Source organism: Chiloscyllium plagiosum, unplaced genomic scaffold, assembly GCF_037043375.1.
Source record: "Chiloscyllium plagiosum isolate Xiang-an unplaced genomic scaffold, Cpla_swu_hap1 HiC_scaffold_25, whole genome shotgun sequence".
NCBI classification, from domain to species: Eukaryota; Metazoa; Chordata; class Chondrichthyes; order Orectolobiformes; family Hemiscylliidae; genus Chiloscyllium; species Chiloscyllium plagiosum.
This window is the reverse complement of record NW_028270163.1, coordinates 52,893,380-52,911,591: the sequence shown is the minus strand read 5'-3', so window position 1 is coordinate 52,911,591 and position 18,212 is coordinate 52,893,380. Positions and strand designations below refer to the sequence as shown.

Here is an 18,212-nt window from a genome sequence, read left to right as displayed (position 1 = left end):
TGGAGTTTATTTCAGATAATGCGAGGTGCTGCATTTTGGGAAAGCAAATCTTAGCAGGACTTATACACTTAATGGTAAGGTCCTGGGGAGTGTTGCTGAACAAAGAGACCTTGGAGTGCAGGTTCATAGCTCCTTGAAAGTGGAGTCACAGGTAGATAGGACAGTGAAGGCGGCGTTTGGTATGCTTTCCTTTATTGGTCAGAGTATTGAGTAGAGGAGTTGGGAGGTCATGTTGTGGCTGTACAGGACATTGGTTAGGCCACTGTTGGAACATTGTGTGCAATCCTGGTCTCCTTCCTCTCGGAGAGATGTTGTGAAACTTGAAAGGGTTCAGAAGAGACTTACAAGAATGTTGCCTGGGTTGGAGGATTTGAGCTATAGGGAGAGGCTGAATAGGCTGGGACTGTTTTCCCTGGAGCGTCGGAGGCGGAGGGGTGACCTTATACAGGTTTACAAAATTATGAGGGGTATGGATAGGGTAAACAGGCAAAGTCTCTTCCCTGGGATCGGGGAGTCCAGAACTAAAGGGCATAGGTTTAGGGTGAGAGGGGAAAGATATAAAAAAGACCTACAGGACAACTTTTTCACGCAGAAGGTGGTACGTGTGTGCAATGAGCTGCCAGAGGAAGTGGTGGAGGCTGGTACATTTGCAACATTTAAGAGGCATTTGGATGGCAGGTGGGACTAGATTGGGTTGGGATACCTGGTCAGCATGGACAGGTTGGACCGAAAGATCTGTTTCCATGCTGTACATCTCTGTGACTCTAGAGTACCAAATCCCTTATTCTTCTAAAGAATGTAACCTTATGTGCTAATCGTTTCACAGAAACTCTAACTAACACACCCATAATATTGATAATACATTGTTCTATTATGTGCACTTAGTTTAACAAAGGCTAAAGCTGGATGGCAGTCATCGTCCCAATGCTTTTGAAAATAAATCTGGTATTCAATGTAATTTAGCACCAAACTAACCAAGAAAAACTCACCAGCTCTGTTTTGTTCGTGATCCTTTTCCGAGTGTTGCTGCCCTGGTCCAATTGGGGAATGATGACCTAAATTGTAGGGGATGGGAGATCCACGTCCATGTGCTTGCAACAAGTTCATGTTATATGCCATTGCTGCTTGATGGCTCATAATGCGAGGATCAACTGCGAAACGGCCTTGGTAACCAGGCCACGAAACCTGTAAGGACAGGCAACCCTCATTAACTACAGCACACTGCAATAACAAATTCCAATGATGTATGGTGGTAATCAATTACCTGACTGTCAAAAGTCAGGGAAAAACCTGTTAAGTACGCAAAGGGAATTAAAATTGTATACAACAGTCTACCATGTTTGTTGCTTTTACATTACAACTTTTTTTTTACAATTACTATCACTTGAGCGACTGCCAAAACCCAGAAGGGAAAACCTGCGCTATTTAAAAGTTTAAGATAAACTGTGGTACGGCTGCACTTGGACTATTGCATACAGTTCTCGTCATCGCATTACAGGAAGCATGTGGAAACTTTGGAAAGGATTCAGAGGAGATTTACTCAGATACTGCCTGGTATGGAGGGAAGGTCTTATGTGGAAAGGTTGAGGGACTTGAGGCTGTTTTCGTTACAGAGAAGAAGGTTGAGAGGTGACTTAATTGAGACATAGAAGATAATCAGAGGTTTGGATAGGATGTACAGTGAGAGCCTTTTTCCTTAGATAGTGATGACAAGCATGAGGGGCCATAGTTTTCAAGTCAGGGGTGATAGATATAGGACACATGTCAGAGGAGTTTCTTTACTCAGAGTAGTAGGGGCACGGAACACACTGCCTCCAACAGTAGTAGACTTGCCAACTTTAAGGACATTGGTTTCACAGGTCAGCGCAACATCAAGGGCTGAAGGGCTTGTACTGCCCTATAATGTTCTACATTCTATAGCTGTGGAGTATGCAGGGACTTAGTGAAACAGCATTTGGTACTTTCAGCTTGAGTCTCAAATAGGAGGCATGCTGTCTGAAGCAGCAAGTGAATGATTTTACATTAAAATCAAAACTAAATACTTGTGGGTACTAGAGATATGAAAAAAAACAGTGCGCTGGAGGAACCTGTGGAGAGAGGAGTTTGGTTCTAAAGAAGAGTACATTGCACTCCAAACTTCAACTGTTTCTCTCTCCATAGATTGTCAAACCTGCAGAGTATCTCCAACACTTTGCTTTTATTTCATAGAATTTTACAGGCCTGGCAAATTCTGATTACTTCTCAACAAGGCGACAAGTCGGTCAGAATCCACTTCCTATTTGTGCAGTTTTTTTCTCCCGAGAGATGCCTTCATGTTGCCCAGATTTTGACTGGGCACCATTGCCTCGTGCTGTGTTCTTTGTTCTGATACAAACTCCATATTTTGTCAGTTACTTACAAGATCTATTTGCAATATCAGGTGGTAGGTCAAAATTCCCAACAGAAGTTCTTGCAAAGTATCTGGCAATACCTGGCATCAAGCATATGCTCATCAGAGTTCAGCTTTGTTGGGTAAGCAGTGTGGTTTACATGGAGGATTCCCAGATACCCAAACAGTGGCATGGAACTTGCTAAGCATGCTAATGTGCATCTTTGGACCTCCCAAACATGGATATAAAAACAAATTAATAGCCAACCTCAGAAGTTTCAGACTGAAGGCACAGTACAAGAGAAGGAAAACAATGTTGAACTTTGACATGACAGTTACACCTCAGTAGGAGTATTGTTCCACTTTATAGAAATGATGCCAATGTATTCGAGACTGTGTGGAAGTGATTTAACAGAATGGCTCTCAGAATAAGTAGCTTCAGTTATAAGGACAGATAAAAGAAGCTTGGTCTGTTCTCCTTGGAGAGAAAACAGCTGAGGTGGTTTTCAAAACCATGAGCATTCTGGCTCGAGAAAATACAGAGATGCTGTTCCCATTTGTAAAACAGAAAAAAAATTACACGGCATAGATTTAAAGTGACATGCAAACAAAGCAAGAGTTGTGTAAGAAAAAAAACCTTTGTACACAGCATGTAGAGTATGGGATGCACTGCCAGGAATGCAGTCAGAGTAGGTTTAATTAAGGCATTCAAGAGGGTATGAATGGTTATTTGGATAGAGATGGTATGCAGGGATATGGAGAAAAGGCAGAGATCAGTTCTAGGTGGGCTAAATGGCCTCCTTTGACACTGTAGCAATTCTATGATTCCGCTGAAAATCAACCTTGGGCAGACCCAATGAAGAAGTCTCAGTTGGCAGTTTTCACATTTGAGCAACAGAGTTATATATCATCAGAAGAAGCAAAATGGTACAAAGTCAGTGCCCTCATCCAACTAACACTGAATTCAAATACAGTATTTGCAATCAGACATTCCAGTTTGGACTTGAGCTAATGTCACATCAACCTCGGCTGCAAACCGGTCTTTTTTTTTGTTTTGAGAACACTAATCCATTGAAGCAATGTGAGAATCCATCATCATTCCTCTCTGTAGTGTTGACTGCACTTTGCCAGCTAACATATTTGCAATGCTCAATGAGGTAGAGGATATTGTAATCATCAACATCAGAATTACAAGTACTGTGACACTTTCTATGACAAACCTGAAGTTTGAAAGGAGCGGGAAAGAAATGGAGAACCACCAAGATTTCTGATGGATAACTGGATCAGAAATGTAGTTTAATCATAAGAATTTTAGGAAAGATAGTGCAAGACACTATAAAGGTTTTAATGATAGTTATTCTTGAAAAACTTAATTGTACTGAAGAGAAATGATCTTAGAACACTAGCTGCAGCTAAAACTATTTGAATTCAATTAGCATCATTCCTATGCTGAGTGAGCAAGATGGTAGTCAGTACAGCTGTCACTCTAAGACTTCACTCAAAGTAGTTTCTGGAGAATGTTTCAAACTCCAAGGTTAGAAACTTAATCCCCATATTCCTCAAGGACCTGCCTATGAACTACACAGACAATTAAAAATCTTTAAAAATAATCTGAAAACTGCTTTAAATTAAGGTAGCATGTTAGTCACAGTAAGCACGAATATGAACCCACAACAAAAGAATTCTGGATACAAATGATTAGTAACATTTGGAATAATCTGCCAGGCAGGATAGTGAGACAATATATCTGACAGAGGACTGGGAAAGTTGAAATACAAATGCAATGAGCTTTGGTGGGTTGAACATCCTTCGCATTTTATCTATGACGTTCTCACAAATTGCACAAACCTAACACTTACCTATTGGATCACCTGGTCTCGAAGGAAGTGCTTAGTTTCCTTAATCAGCAACTCCCCAAAAGACTGGCCATAAGATGCAAGCAAATGTCAATGTGGAATTACAGAATGGCACTGCATCAATTGAGAAGCATACTCTTGCATCAGTTCAGTTGCACATTCATCGCACAAATCCGTAATGTTTCTGCACAATATTTAGCTCTACTATTGAACTTATGACATAAAAGTAACAGTCAAATTTCCCCATTTGCATGAATTCAAAGTGGAGATACAGAAATTATTTACTTCAGCTCTGAAAATTGAATGTCAGGCTCAGTCCCATTACATTTGCAATACCAAAATTAGCTTCCGTCTTAATAAGACATTCTGATTGGATGAGAAAGAACAATTGACATTACACAAGAGTGAACATGTGGACTTGATATCTGTCTGATATTTTTGTTTCAGCACTTAATTAGCTAGTTATTGGAAGCATTTTCTACACAGAGAAGTAAAATGATGATGACAACTTTCAAAATGTATTACTATCACTTATTCTAGAAGCTCAGATGTGGGCATGGAAATATAAAATTCAACAAATGCTTTTTCCTTTGATAAATTCAATCTTTCATGCTTTCTGCACGAAGAAGAACCTGATGTTCATGTCACACCTTTCTGACCCTTCAAGCTATCAAAATAGAGACTTTTAAACTGGAATGTTACCATTTAAGTTTCAAGGCAGCAAGGGACAGGCAATAAATGATGGCAAGCCAGTGACACCCATGTCCCACGAGTGAATAATAAAATGTTTCAGTATTTGCAGTACACCTTTTAACTCCCACTCCTCTTTTTCTCATGTTATTTCCCAAGTTCAGTTCAAGTACAGTCTATTGCCACAATTTACCATCCACCTCCACTCTTGTCAAAGTAGCAGTCCTCCTATGCAAATTCAGACTCAAAGTGTTAGCAAGCGATTGCATCAGTGAACATTATTGGTAAACCCCTGTTCAGCAGTCTCATGAAAGATCTTTCCACAAACAAGGCTTACTGAAAAATTTGAAAGCTGGTTATGATTAACTTCATTACTGGAGAGATTTATTAAGTTGCATTTCCTAATAATTGCATATTTGCAACGGGAAAATACTCAACCAATTATTATTTTAGTAGCTGATGAAAACGGTTGAAACTGCATTGCAGTAATTTTCCAGCAAATGTGCTTTCTCCTCCTTACCATCTCTCAAAAGAATAGTTATAAGACAAACAGAAACTCAATTACAGTATTAAGCTCTTCAATTTTGTCAAGGTGACAGAGAGAAGCAGGAATGTGCAATTTGGATCCATTATCTAGTTTTTTTTCATGTTTCGACATGCTTTTGGTTGAGAACTGAGTATGCTGGTAAAGGGAAGCATATCAGTGCTGAGACCTCAACAATTCCTATTTTTTTTCCCCCACACCAAGCATTAGCATGGAAGTAATCCCAAACCAGCTTAAATGTAGTGACAACCCTTCATTCAATCTTGATAAATTAGTATATTCTCATTCCCAGAAGCGAAAGCCATTTCCTACTATCTACATTTTTATGGCAAGTGAAATTGGAAAAAAAAATCAAAAAGAAAAATCATGTTTCATTATAGTCATCTCATTACTTGAATTGCTTTCATTAGTAATAGGACTGAACTCTGTTAAATTGTACTTTTGGTATGAATCTCGCATGAAAGCACAGTCTGGACGGCACACAGAAGACATTATAATCTAGGCCTTGCATAGATAGTAACAACAAACAATTTGGAGTGATATTTCATAATAGTGTGTCAGAGACAATAGGACACAGAACAGAGAGCAAGAACATGATAACAAGAGAAATGGAGTGGGATATGGGGAGGAAAGCAGAGTAGAGAGCATGGACCAAACTCCAGGAAGGGTGAGATTGGAAAGCAGGGAGGAAAGAGAAAGGCTAAAGGGGAAACAGTGGATGAGTGAGCAAATCATTAGATTACCATTTGCAATTTTCACATTTCAGAGCATAACCTGTGGACCTCAGCTCCCTCATTCATAGTATTCTTGAATTTTGCCATCTCCTGCATTTTAGCAGGGAAGTTATGATTTCTAATTTTTGTCTACACTAGTTTTATTTATGCAACTTCGTTTCTGCTTCAGACTAGATAAAAATATGATTTACATTCGCACTGAAGTGATAAACTGCACGGCTTTATTTAATAAATTCACTATGATAACAAAACAAATGGCCTGAAACATTTCAAAAAGTCAACGTATTAACCTTGTCTACACATGAAGATAGTTCAGTCAACCGTGTAATTAATCTTTGTTATTTCCATATTTTAAACTTTTTGAGTTTCTTTGCACTGATATTGAATTGCTTTAAAAGTCATATTTCATATGCAAATAACTTAAAGGCATAATGTGCAGAATGTTCTACTGACCGATTACATCTCAATTTAACAATCTTCTCAACATGGTTTTAGGAATCTCTTTGCATTTTAACACACACACAACCAACAGGGAGGGAATACTGGGCTAACTGAAAACTGTGCTTTACTGACAATGTCCTTTTGCTTCCAACAAACAAAATCAGAAATCACAACTTTTCTTGCTTCAAAAAATAAATCACTTTTAATCTCAGTTACTTCGCAGTGTTAATCAGCAATTCATTAATTCAAAAAATGTTAGTCTGCCCCTTTTCAGTCATCTTACCCTGCAGTCTTTATTGTGAATTGGTTCCATAGGATCTCTGCTACCTTACCAACAAGACTGTCCTTTATTCCAAACATCAGCAGGAAGATGCTCTGTTCAACGGTGACAAGCCTGATAATGGAGTTCCATCCTCTCGCTATTCAATGAACTGCTAGTGAGATATGGGGGTTTATCAGACGATAGCAACTACAGTGTTTACATATCATGATCATTTCCCTCAACTTCCCATAAATGTAGCTCAATTGTAGCACTACTGGAGCCATTTGGCCAATAAAGACTGTACTATTTGTCTTGGAGAGTGAATCACTAAGTCCCACTTTCCTGCTCTTACCTCATCTCTGCAATTGTTTCCTCCTTCAGGAATCGTCTTTGAAGACTACTCTAGTGTATTCTAAATCCTAAATACATTTTGAAGAACAAAGTCACCTCTTAGTTTTTTGCTAATCACTCCAAAGGTGTGTTCTCTGATAAGTGACCCTTCAGCTGCTAGAACAATTTTTTAGTCTAGTCTATCTTAAACTTTCAAGATTTTAAACAACCTCAAAGCTCTTCTTAGATACACCTCTGTGGTGAAGGGATCAAACCCAGCTTTGCAAATCTGTTCATTTAATTGTAATCAAGACTCCTTTGACAGTACTTTCAAAACGTATGGTCTGTAGTACCCAGAAGAACAAGAGCACAGTTGCATGGAACACTGCCACTTATAACATCCATTTCTTGTCACGGCTTAGAACTATAAAACTGTTTCTTCACTGTAGCTTAATCAAATTGTAAAACCTACAGTGTTGTGGTTTATCGACATCAGACGTACTGCTGCTATTCAAGAGGGCAACTCACTAAGGCTCACAATTAGGTGGACAATAAATACTAGATGTGTTAACAACACTCTTGTTCCAGGAACGAATAAAAAGAAACCCTACTTTAGTAAATCTTTTCTGTCCTATCTCCAAAGCCTCACATTCTTCCTGAAATGTAGAATTAATCAATACTACACAGCTGAGGATGAACTTGTGTTTTGCAAAGCCATATACTCAGGGAAAGAATTGATTAAACGTTTTGACTATTTCTCTCAAAAGATCGCGAATCTATGGAATTTTACCTTAGAGTGTAGTACATGCTAGGCCATTCAGTAATTTGAGAGGAGAGACAAATTTTTACTTAGTAATGGGTTGAAGGGTAACAGGGAGCGGACAGGAAAGTGGAGTTACAGGCTCAAGGGGCTGAATTGCCTGTTGCAGTTCCAAGTTCTTATTTAGTGGGTAATACTGTATTCACAAACATCACTGCTTTCTAAACTCTCACACCAACTCAAGTGCACTGGAAAATGATCATGAGAAGTTCATAAATAATTTTAATCAAAATCTCATTCATGACAGATGTGATGAGAAGTTATCAGATTTAGCACTTTTCCCCAATAAAAAACACTTTACACACACTACAATTATACTCCAAACAATTTCTCCCTCTCACAGGATGCTGCTGTATTCAGTCATATTATTAACTTGAATGGGCATAACAAATTATAGTTTGTTCCAAAAGTTCATCCAATTCACTGTACCATTTATCATTCAATTTCTTTTGCGCAACCAGTTGAGGGGTTTAGCTCAGGTACTTTACACCCAGCACCTAGTTTCAAATGCTGATGAGATTAAGGTATGAACTATTTGCTGCAAAGATAATGCTTTGTGAAATAAGTTTAATACTGAACGTGCTCAAGTGCACAGCACAAACATGACAATCAAAGTCAATGAGGATACAGTGCAGAAGTGAAAATGTTACCCTAAACTGCACTCCTTAAGGGTTTCAGCATATTGCCTGGCCATAATGGAAGCTTAATTCAACATCCTACTGATGCTATTTCTGTGTGCTCAATGCTGAAGCAATGGATGCTCAAAATGGAAAATGTCTCAAAGTCTAATACTAAAATTCCTCACCTTGATGAGTGATGGCATTTCACACAGTTTATTGGGAGCTGGCAGATTCTACAAACTTCCAACGACGTGAACTGAAATAATTATTTATTCTTAATACCTGAATTAATTTCACATAACCTTTGCTTACACTGTGGGGAGCTGAAAAATGTGTTGCTGGAAAAGCGCAGCAGGTCAGGCAGCATCCAAGGAGCAGAGAATCGACGTTTCGGGCATAAGTCCTTCTTCTCTGTGGGGATGAGATATTAAACTAAAGCCTTGACTGTTTGGTTTGGTAGACGTAGCTGATTTCATGGTGACACTGACAGCTCTTGGATTATATTGGCCACTATTAACAAAGACATATCATCTACTGTTTTAGACCTTTGTAAATGAACTTCTGTGAAATCAAAGAATCAGAGAAAACCCAAAAGAACTTGATAACTGAACAAAATGGAAGTTTATGAATTTTGGTTGAAAGCAGATTAAAATTTTGTGGTGAAACCTCATATCTTTCTCTCGAAAATGTGCGTGGACCAATTCAGGTGCAACAATTTTAAAAAGAATGGATAAAATGAGAAAATCCACATTTAAGTTATTGGAGGTTCATGGTCTCTGGACATCCTCAAAATGTTACCCACGAGCCTGCAACTCAGGGAGAAGAAACTGAAGAGAAATACAATGACATTTCTCCTACAAAGTCTAAAATTTAAATGGCTGAAAATTATTTGCAGTAATTTCTTTGTTCAATATTTTCAATCCAGCATGAATATTCTGTTATTACACCATGTCACACTGTTTTCAGTTCCTCAGAAAAGGTCTGCCACATTGTATCAATGTGAACAGAAGAGCATTTTTAAGTTGGAAAGACTTTCCACAGGACTTCTAGCCAGTGTAGCGAAGTAGTCTTGTTCAAATGTTACACACAAATGTGATGCAGTTTAGTTAATATTGCTGCAGAATTGGGAAAAACAGATGGTGTTCAGGAGCAACTGATTATCGTATAGAGAGAGTGATGCTTTCGTTGTTGAAAGGTCCTGATCCACTGAGTCATACAACACAATATGTTGGCAGTTTAGGTTGCCTCTGCTGCTATTTTAAATTACTATGTAAATACTTCATTGGAACTTACATTTCAGAAAGCCAAGACAATGCCAATGAAGGCTTGGGAAAGGACTGTTGGCTCTTATGATCATAGATCTTAACTGAAATGTGTTCCACTGCTGCAATCCAGTTCACAGATATGAGTGGAATGCACTAAACCACCATTAAGTACTTCCATTATTTGGATATTTGACATTCAGGAATCAGAACGAACATAGAAAATTAAAGTTTAACACTTGCGGAGAAGGAAACCTGGGAATTCGGTTGGGCCCAAGCACAGCATTTTTAACTACAGCAAACCTTGCCATTCTTATTGAGAAGTGTCACTGGGTACAAAAAAAAATGACAATTCTATCCCCAGTGACAATACGCAACAGTGACAAGGTAATTATTGCCCAGTTTTAAATTAACTCATGTTGATGCAATTCAGCAAACAAACCACCATAAAACAAACTCAATTCCAAATCAATTTTTTTTCTAACATATGGATTAGGAATAGGAATTTGGCCATTTGGCCCCTCTAACCTGCTCTACAATTCAGTAAGATCATGGTTGATCCAACTGAGGCATCAAAACCATATTCCTGCTGAGCCCAGATAAATTATGACTTCTTAGTCAAGAATCTACCTATCTCTACCTTCAAAGTACTGAATGATCCCACCTTCACTGCTCTCCAGGAAAGATGATTTAAATAACTCATGACCCCCAGAGAAAAAAAAACTCATTTCCATTTTTAGTGGGTGACAAGCCGTTTCAAACTTTGTCCTCTTTTTCTAGTCTGCCTCACCAGAGTAAACAATCTTTTAGCAATCACACTGTCCAGCATCCTCATGATCTTAAATACTTCAATAAGATCACCTCTCATTATTGTAACCTCCAACAGATCCGACCTAGCCTATCCAATCTTTTCTCATAAGATGACAACATCCACCACATTTCCAGGATTCTGTTGAGCTAACATTTTCTGAACTGCTTCTAATTCATTTACATCCTTTTATAAGTAAGGAGACCAAAAGTGCATATGGTGCTAGAGATATGGTATCAGCAATGCTTTACATAACTGTAGCACACATCTTAGTACCCTACTGCGCTTGCAATAAATTCCATTCACCTTCATAATCACTTTCTGTATCTCAGAACTCTGCACTTTCTTCATTTAATTAATATGCTCCTTTTCTACTCTTCTGAAAGTGGACAAGTTCACATTCCCATATTATACTCAAGATGCCAGATTGTTATCCACTGACCTATTTACATTCTTACATCTTATACCCTCTTCACAACGTGTTTCTCTATTTGTCTTTGTTTCATCAGCAAACTCGTCAAATGTACAATCATTCCTTTAATCCACACATGTACATGGATTTTAAATAATGGAGAATCCAACATTGACCCCTGTGGTACACCATCCATTAGATCTAGCCAGCAAAGTGACACACTTGTGCCACTCTCTGCTTTCTATTAGCCTACCAATCCTCCATCCTTGTTATTGTTACCATTTACACCATGAACTCTTACTTAGCAACGGTGTACTGGTATAGTCATTGGATTAGTAATCCAGGACAATGTTCCCAATAATTTTTCTTTCTTCTACATTGACTTCTAAACCTAGTGATCTCTGGAACTGGAAGTGAATGCTGCAAATAATATTGGCACACTCATGGTCAAGTGTGGACCCTTGAAGCGGTTGTGCACACAGATGCACAAGCAGAGGAACACTGATCCAGACTCAGATCTGGGGACACTGATTTGAATATGACCTTGGCAGATGGTCAAAATTAAATGCAAAAACAACCAGTAAATAAAAGTTGAATGGCCACAATAAAATCATTGTTGATTGCTTTGAAACTCCATCTGATTCACTAATGTCTGTTAGGGAAAGAAACTGCTGTTCTTACCTGGTCCGGCCTACAAATGACTCCAGACCCACAGCAATATGTTTGATTCTGCAATGGATTAGCAAGCGATCCAATTGTCATCCAAGCCAATGAAAAGTCCCAAATTAGAAATGATATTGACCGGCATTAACCTCGCCACCAGAAATGACAATGGTAAATTCAGTTCTGTGGATCTTGCAAAGTTCTCCTTACCAGCACAGGGGAGCTAGTGGCTGACAGTCATACTCACGGAATTGTACTTCACATACAATATCCTAGACACCACCATTTATATCCCTGGTTATGTCTTGTCATGCAAGACAGACCCAGCTGAGGTGCTGGCACAGTGATATACATTCGGGGGAAAAATCAAGATCAATCCATGAGGTGCTATGTGCAACTGCAGATTGTGTCGAGTACAATTCTGCTAACTCTTGGCATGACATATCCCCCCCCCTCCATCATAACCAAGTATTCAGGCCGTGAGCCTAGTTCAATGGTTAAATCTGGCAACAAGACCAGTCAGAATACTGCAGTGAGAAACTCACTTCCTGACTTTCCAAAACCAGGTACAAATTAGGTGTGCGGTGGCGTGCTTCCTACTTGTCTGGATAAGTACAACTCCACCAACACTCTGGCAGCTTGACATCATCCAGTACAAAACAGCACCATATTTACAAATATTCACTCCCTCCAGCAGCAACGTACACCATCGAGGAGGTACATTACAGAAAGTCACTAAAGCACCTTAGATAGTACATTCTAAACCCACAAACTCTACCGTCTTAGGAACATCACCATATTTCCCCTCCAAACCACTGTCACCTTGACTTGGAAATATAATCTATGCTTTTTTTACTGTTGCTGCATCAAAACCTTGGAATTCCCTTCTTAATGGCATTGTGGGTACCTTCACCAAATGGTTCTAAAAGGTAGCTCACACCACCTTCTCAAAGGCAATAAGAGCCAGGCAATAAATTCTGGCCAACTGGCAATGTCTTCAGCTCAGGAATAAATAAAAGTAACTCTTGAATGGCACCTTATGAGAGAATCTATAAATACTGGTTAAAGTAGAGAGTTGACATTTGACACGCTGTCAATGAAAACATCTGGAACTTACTCCAATCTAAAATTGTTAAGCTTTGGGCCAATTGTAAATGTATTTTACAACTGAAGCTATGGGGCATGCCAGGGTAAATTGTCTCACTTAAATCCCTTCAGTAGATGGCAACATTTTAGAGGACAGGTGAGAGCCGATTTGAATAATCTACTTATGAGGTCCTTTTTTAAAAAAAATCAACAAAATTGAAAACATAGTATGACAGGCCAACTCAATAGGTAACTGTACAATTGATTTCCATCCAAATCATTTCACGTTTCAACTTGAAATGCACTTCTCAGAAATTCACTTGGGCATATTTCTCAATTCAATCCATCCTCATGTCTGTCATAAAGCATGCTTTCCACATTAATCCTCAGGCTTCACATCTCATCCCTTCTTAGTGAGGAATCAAACTTCAACGGTACTGGTTTCTACTGAGAGCACCATTGACAGCTCTACACAGCAATCTTCAACAATGTGCCACCTTTCGCATTTCTGGTAGTCTCAGCTCAAAGAAATGGTTAATCTTTGAGGCCAACATGTGTGGAATCCAAAATAAGGATTAACACTGCCTGGACTTTTAAACAGCATTTTATTATAAATATATCTTCAGTTCAGGCATCCAAACCCTATTTACCCAACCAAACAATTGCTGTACAAATATATTCAGCTATGAATGTTGCAGTAAACGTTTTGATAACTGATAGAGTTTGAAATTAATTCAGCATATAAAAAGGTAAAATTGTAGAAAGAGATAGAAGAATAATTCACATTTTTGATTACAAATCCATTTGATCCATTCAGGTTTTAAAACAAACTTACTGGCAAAGGCACAGACATCACCATGTTTCCACCATAGACAGCAGGCACATAAAGGATGCTAGTACCGGTATGAGGATCTATCCGTTGGACAGGGCTTGGAGATTTACCAAGGGAAGGATGAGGACCAAGAGGTGGAGTATATGCTCTGATGGGATTCCCAATTAATACTGTAGGATTAGGTTGAACTGAAAAACATTAAATTTGAATAAATTAATTCTAGATTGTCAGCAAAACACAAAATCCAACTTAGTCTTGTTTTCCCAGCCTTCACATACTGTAATTGCCTACAACTGTTCTTGATGTAGATTTGCTTGCTGAGCTGGAAGGTTCAGTTTCAGACGTTCGATCACCACACTAGGTAACATCTTCAGTGTACTTTAGGATGAAGCACTGCCAATGATTCCTGCTTTTTATTGATATGTATGGTGATGGTTGGTGATGTCATTTCCTGTGGTGATGTCATCTCATATGGAGATGTCATTTCCTGTTCTTTTTCTCAGGGGGTGGTAAATCAGGCCCAAGTCAATGTGTTTGTTGTTAGAGTTCCAGTTGGAATGCCATGTTTCTAGGAATTCTCGTGCATGTCTCTGTTTGGCTTGTTCAAGGATGGATGTGCTGTCCCAGTCGAAGTGGTGTCCTTCCTTATTTGTATGTAAGGATACTAGTGAGAGAGGGTCATGTTGTTTTGTGGCTAGTTAATGTGAAACATCTGAAAATAAACCTACCAGCTCAGCAAGCAAACCTACATCCAGAACCTCAACTTGAGCTACAAATCTTCTCAAAACTCGACTACAAATGTCTTGCAGAAAGAGGAGGAAATATTCACATGCTTAAAGTGTACCTATCTATTGCACTATCTGTATTTACAAAGTCTGAAAGTGCAAAGTATATCTGCTATGATATTTGAAACAGCAGGCCAGGTATACACAGGAAGTTAATATTAAAATAGGTGTTTGTGTCATTCAGCTCATCATGATCTGCAATAACTGACAGCACAATAGGAAACCTATATCTATCAGTTTAAGCAAAGTTCCTGCTGTACCCCTACGTTTTATACATGGAGGTCAAGATATTTTCAATATCAGACAACATTTTAACACTCAGATTTAAAACTATTACATTGTTGAAGCCTAGGAGATAGTGAGGACTGCAGATGCTGGAGTCAGAGTCGATAAAATGTGGTGCTAGAAAAGCACAGGTGGTCAGGCAGCATCTGATAAGCAAGATATCCTGATGAAGAGTTATTCCCAGAACATCGACCCTCTTGCTCCTCGGATGCTGTCTGACCTATACTTTTCAAAGTGTTGCACTTTATCGACTTTGTTGAAACCAAACCAATCCTCTGGTTTTGAGTATCAGTTATGGCACTTCAAGTCATAATTAGTTTTGTTTTGATTTTTAAAAATTCATCCAGTGGATGTAGGCCTCAGCTGACTGGGCGTGCAAGTCTTTCCCATCTCTATTTCTCCTTGAAAAAGTGTGAGTGAGCAATGCTTCTTGAACAACTGCAGTCCATTTGGTGTACGTACACTAACAATACTGTTGGGCAAGAAAGAGTTCCAGAATTTTAAGTCAGCAACACAAGAATAGCAATATATATTTCTAAATTAGGATGGCGAGTGATTTGGAGGAAACTTGCAGGGACTGGTATTCCCATATGTCTGCTGACCTTGTTGCTTTCGATGATCGAGGTTGTGGTTTATCTAAGAAGCCTTGGTGAATTTCTGCAGTGCATCTCGTGGCACAGGCCACTGCTAAGGTATATTGGTGTGGAGGGAATAGATGTTTGTGGATGTGGTGCTAATCAAACAGGTCGATTTGTCCTGGGTGGTGTCAAGCATTTGTTGCACTTATCGGCAAGTAGGGTGTAATCCATCATACGCCTACCTTGGACCATGTGCAGAGTGGATAGGGTTTGGGAGACTCAGTTTAGGAGTATTTGCTGCAGAATTCCTAATTTCAGATTTGCTCTTGTAGCCACAATATTTATACGACTGGTGCTGTTCAGTTTCTGGTGAATGGTAATTCCCCACACCCCCCCAAACCCCAGGATGATAATGGGAAGTGGGAGTCATTATACCTTATTTTTATGAAATGACAATAACCATTTAAAGCTAACTTACCAAATCCATCTGTTGGAAAGTGGTCGCCCTGATTGTGGTGGTGGCCTTTATTCTACAAATAATATGACAAGGTCATAATGATTATTGTGAGGTTAATAATAAAGTCCACTTCAGTGCCTGTTATAAATGGAGATTTTCATAAAACCATTTCAAAACAGTTCTGTCAGAGGATTTTGTCTCAAAAAATTCAGGAATTTTCACTACCTTTCCTTGTTCTGTTGTGGATATTTGTATGACAAAAGAGAATTAAGAATCACCTAGTTAGAGGATTTGGATTGAATACAATCTCATGCTATGTTATCAAACTCACTTTAGAAGAAAGGAAATTTTGCAAAGTATTTATTGACAACTATAAAATATATGAACCACTGCAAACATAAGACGTGAAAACAACTTACTGCACTCTTTCTGAGTTATGTATCCTTTACAACACAACTGCTGTGTACAAGTAGCAAGACTAAATTCTTTCCTTATTTCAGCACTTGGTTATAGTCTTCATTTCATTGAGGGAGTGTCTCCTTTCTTACCCAGCATACATATCTATAGTTAACTTCTTCAACTTTCATAAGTCCTGGGAAGGCAGATATTTCTTTTTTATGTCAAGTTCAAAAGCTTGTTTTCAGTTGTCAGATGAAACAGCACAACATTGAAGTGCATTGGATATTAACATGAACAATCCAAATTTGGAAAGCGGCACAAATCGACACCACCTTTAGAAGGTCCATTTATTTTCCCGTTGTTGGCTCTCGTTTTTCAGACATTCACCTCTCTGATCAAAAGAGTAGCTGCAGTTGCAGTTTTGCAACCATTAGGGAGTAAAAGCTAAATTAGTCTTTGATCTTTCAAATAACAGGTACAGTCTGAACTGTATTTAAATTAAGGAGAAAAATGCACTTACTTATGAAACTGCCTTCAACATGTTCCCATTACACTTTATTGGCAAGTCACATTTAATCTTCAGGTTCCAAAAAGCTATTTGGATGATGTAAAGATATCTTGCCATTAAAAGTACTTTTTGTATTCATAAAAGCACCTTTATTTGGCACTAGAATGAAAGCAAAATACTGTGGATTCTTGAAATTGGACAAAAGATACTGCTGGAAATACTCAAGTTGCATCATCTATACAAAAAGACAATTAACGCTCAAGGCTGATGACCTTTCCACATGTGCTATCTGCCTGCTTAAAGCAATGTTAACTCATTAAATATTTTCTTCATGTCATAATCCTAATACAGCCCAACATAGCACCGTGGAAATGTCGCAAGTTTGGAAATGTGGAATGTTCAGCTAGTAAAATGCTTAAGTAGGCTTGGTTGCAAAATAGAGATCAGGTACTACTTCAACTTCTCTCAAGATGCTGAGATAACTGAATTCCTTAAAGACATTTTCGCACTTTATCATTTAAGCTAATGGATTACATAAGAAACAGCAATGGATCCCAGACTGTACTGATATCGCATCTCAACTGGCTGAAAATTATATTCCAAGAGCCAAGCAGCAATGCTGACCAATGCCACAGGTCAAGGGCATATTGACTGCTGACTAGCCAGCGTGTCGCGCTTTTTAAAAAAGCATGTATTGGGAATTAATCTTCCAGACAGAACTGGCTGAATGGCCTCCGTGTGTTGAAACTACTGTATGATTCTACTATATGTAATCTCAGTTGTAAATAATTAGTAGTGACATCATTGCAAAATACCTTAACTCACAAATCTAGAGTGAACAATTGTAACTGTAATGCTAAATATTATTTCTAATTCAAATCAGCTCATAGTCATGCCTTTTTGCTAATTATCAATGTAAGCATTACTACGCAGTAAAGAATGAGAATTGAAGTTAGCTTTCATTGATGACTGGAATTTATTGTATATGGGAGAAATAACAATTCTGAAAACGTTGCATCTGCACAAAAGCACTTGAGAAGAGACCCATAACTTATATTGTACTCTAGTATTTTAGTTGGTGTCAACTTTAATTAAAAAACTTACCATGAAGAGGCAAGTTTATGCTAAAATGCACCTCATGGGATTATAAAAGCTATTGGAAATTTAAAATTATCAAAGAATGAGAGGGAATAGGGGAGATTTCTTTGTACAGAAGCTGTAGGAACATGAAAAGAAAGGAGTCACTTGCCAAAGAAGTGACTGATGCAGAGGCCATTGCATCTTTGAAAAGAAAATAGAATAAATATTTGATACAGAAGTTGACAGGATGATGAGCAGATTGTGGAGCACTGGGATCAATTTTGGACTTCAATAGCTAAGAACTGGCACACATGCCAAATCTCTCTTTCTGCTCCGCAAACATTTTTTTTTCCCATTTAAAGCCATAAAGTAATTCAAGGTGGCTGGATCTA

At 38.5% G+C, this 18,212-nt stretch overlaps 1 protein-coding gene across 6 annotated transcripts in view; it reads right to left on the bottom strand.

Annotated features, from left to right (window-relative positions):
• helz (helicase with zinc finger) overlaps positions 1 to 18,212 on the bottom strand; it is a 276,040-nt gene that overhangs the window by 64,459 nt on the left and 193,369 nt on the right. For 5 of the 6 annotated variants that reach the window (XM_043715064.2, XM_043715066.2, XM_043715067.2 and 2 more), the window contains 3 exons: positions 15,855 to 15,906; positions 13,732 to 13,916; positions 990 to 1,185 (listed from right to left, as the gene is read on the bottom strand). In XM_043715064.2, coding sequence (XP_043570999.2) covers positions 990 to 1,185; positions 13,732 to 13,916; positions 15,855 to 15,906 — 433 coding nt within the window. The remainder of the gene's footprint in view (positions 1 to 989; positions 1,186 to 13,731; positions 13,917 to 15,854; positions 15,907 to 18,212) is intronic. The other variant, XM_043715069.2, reaches the window with a different exon arrangement.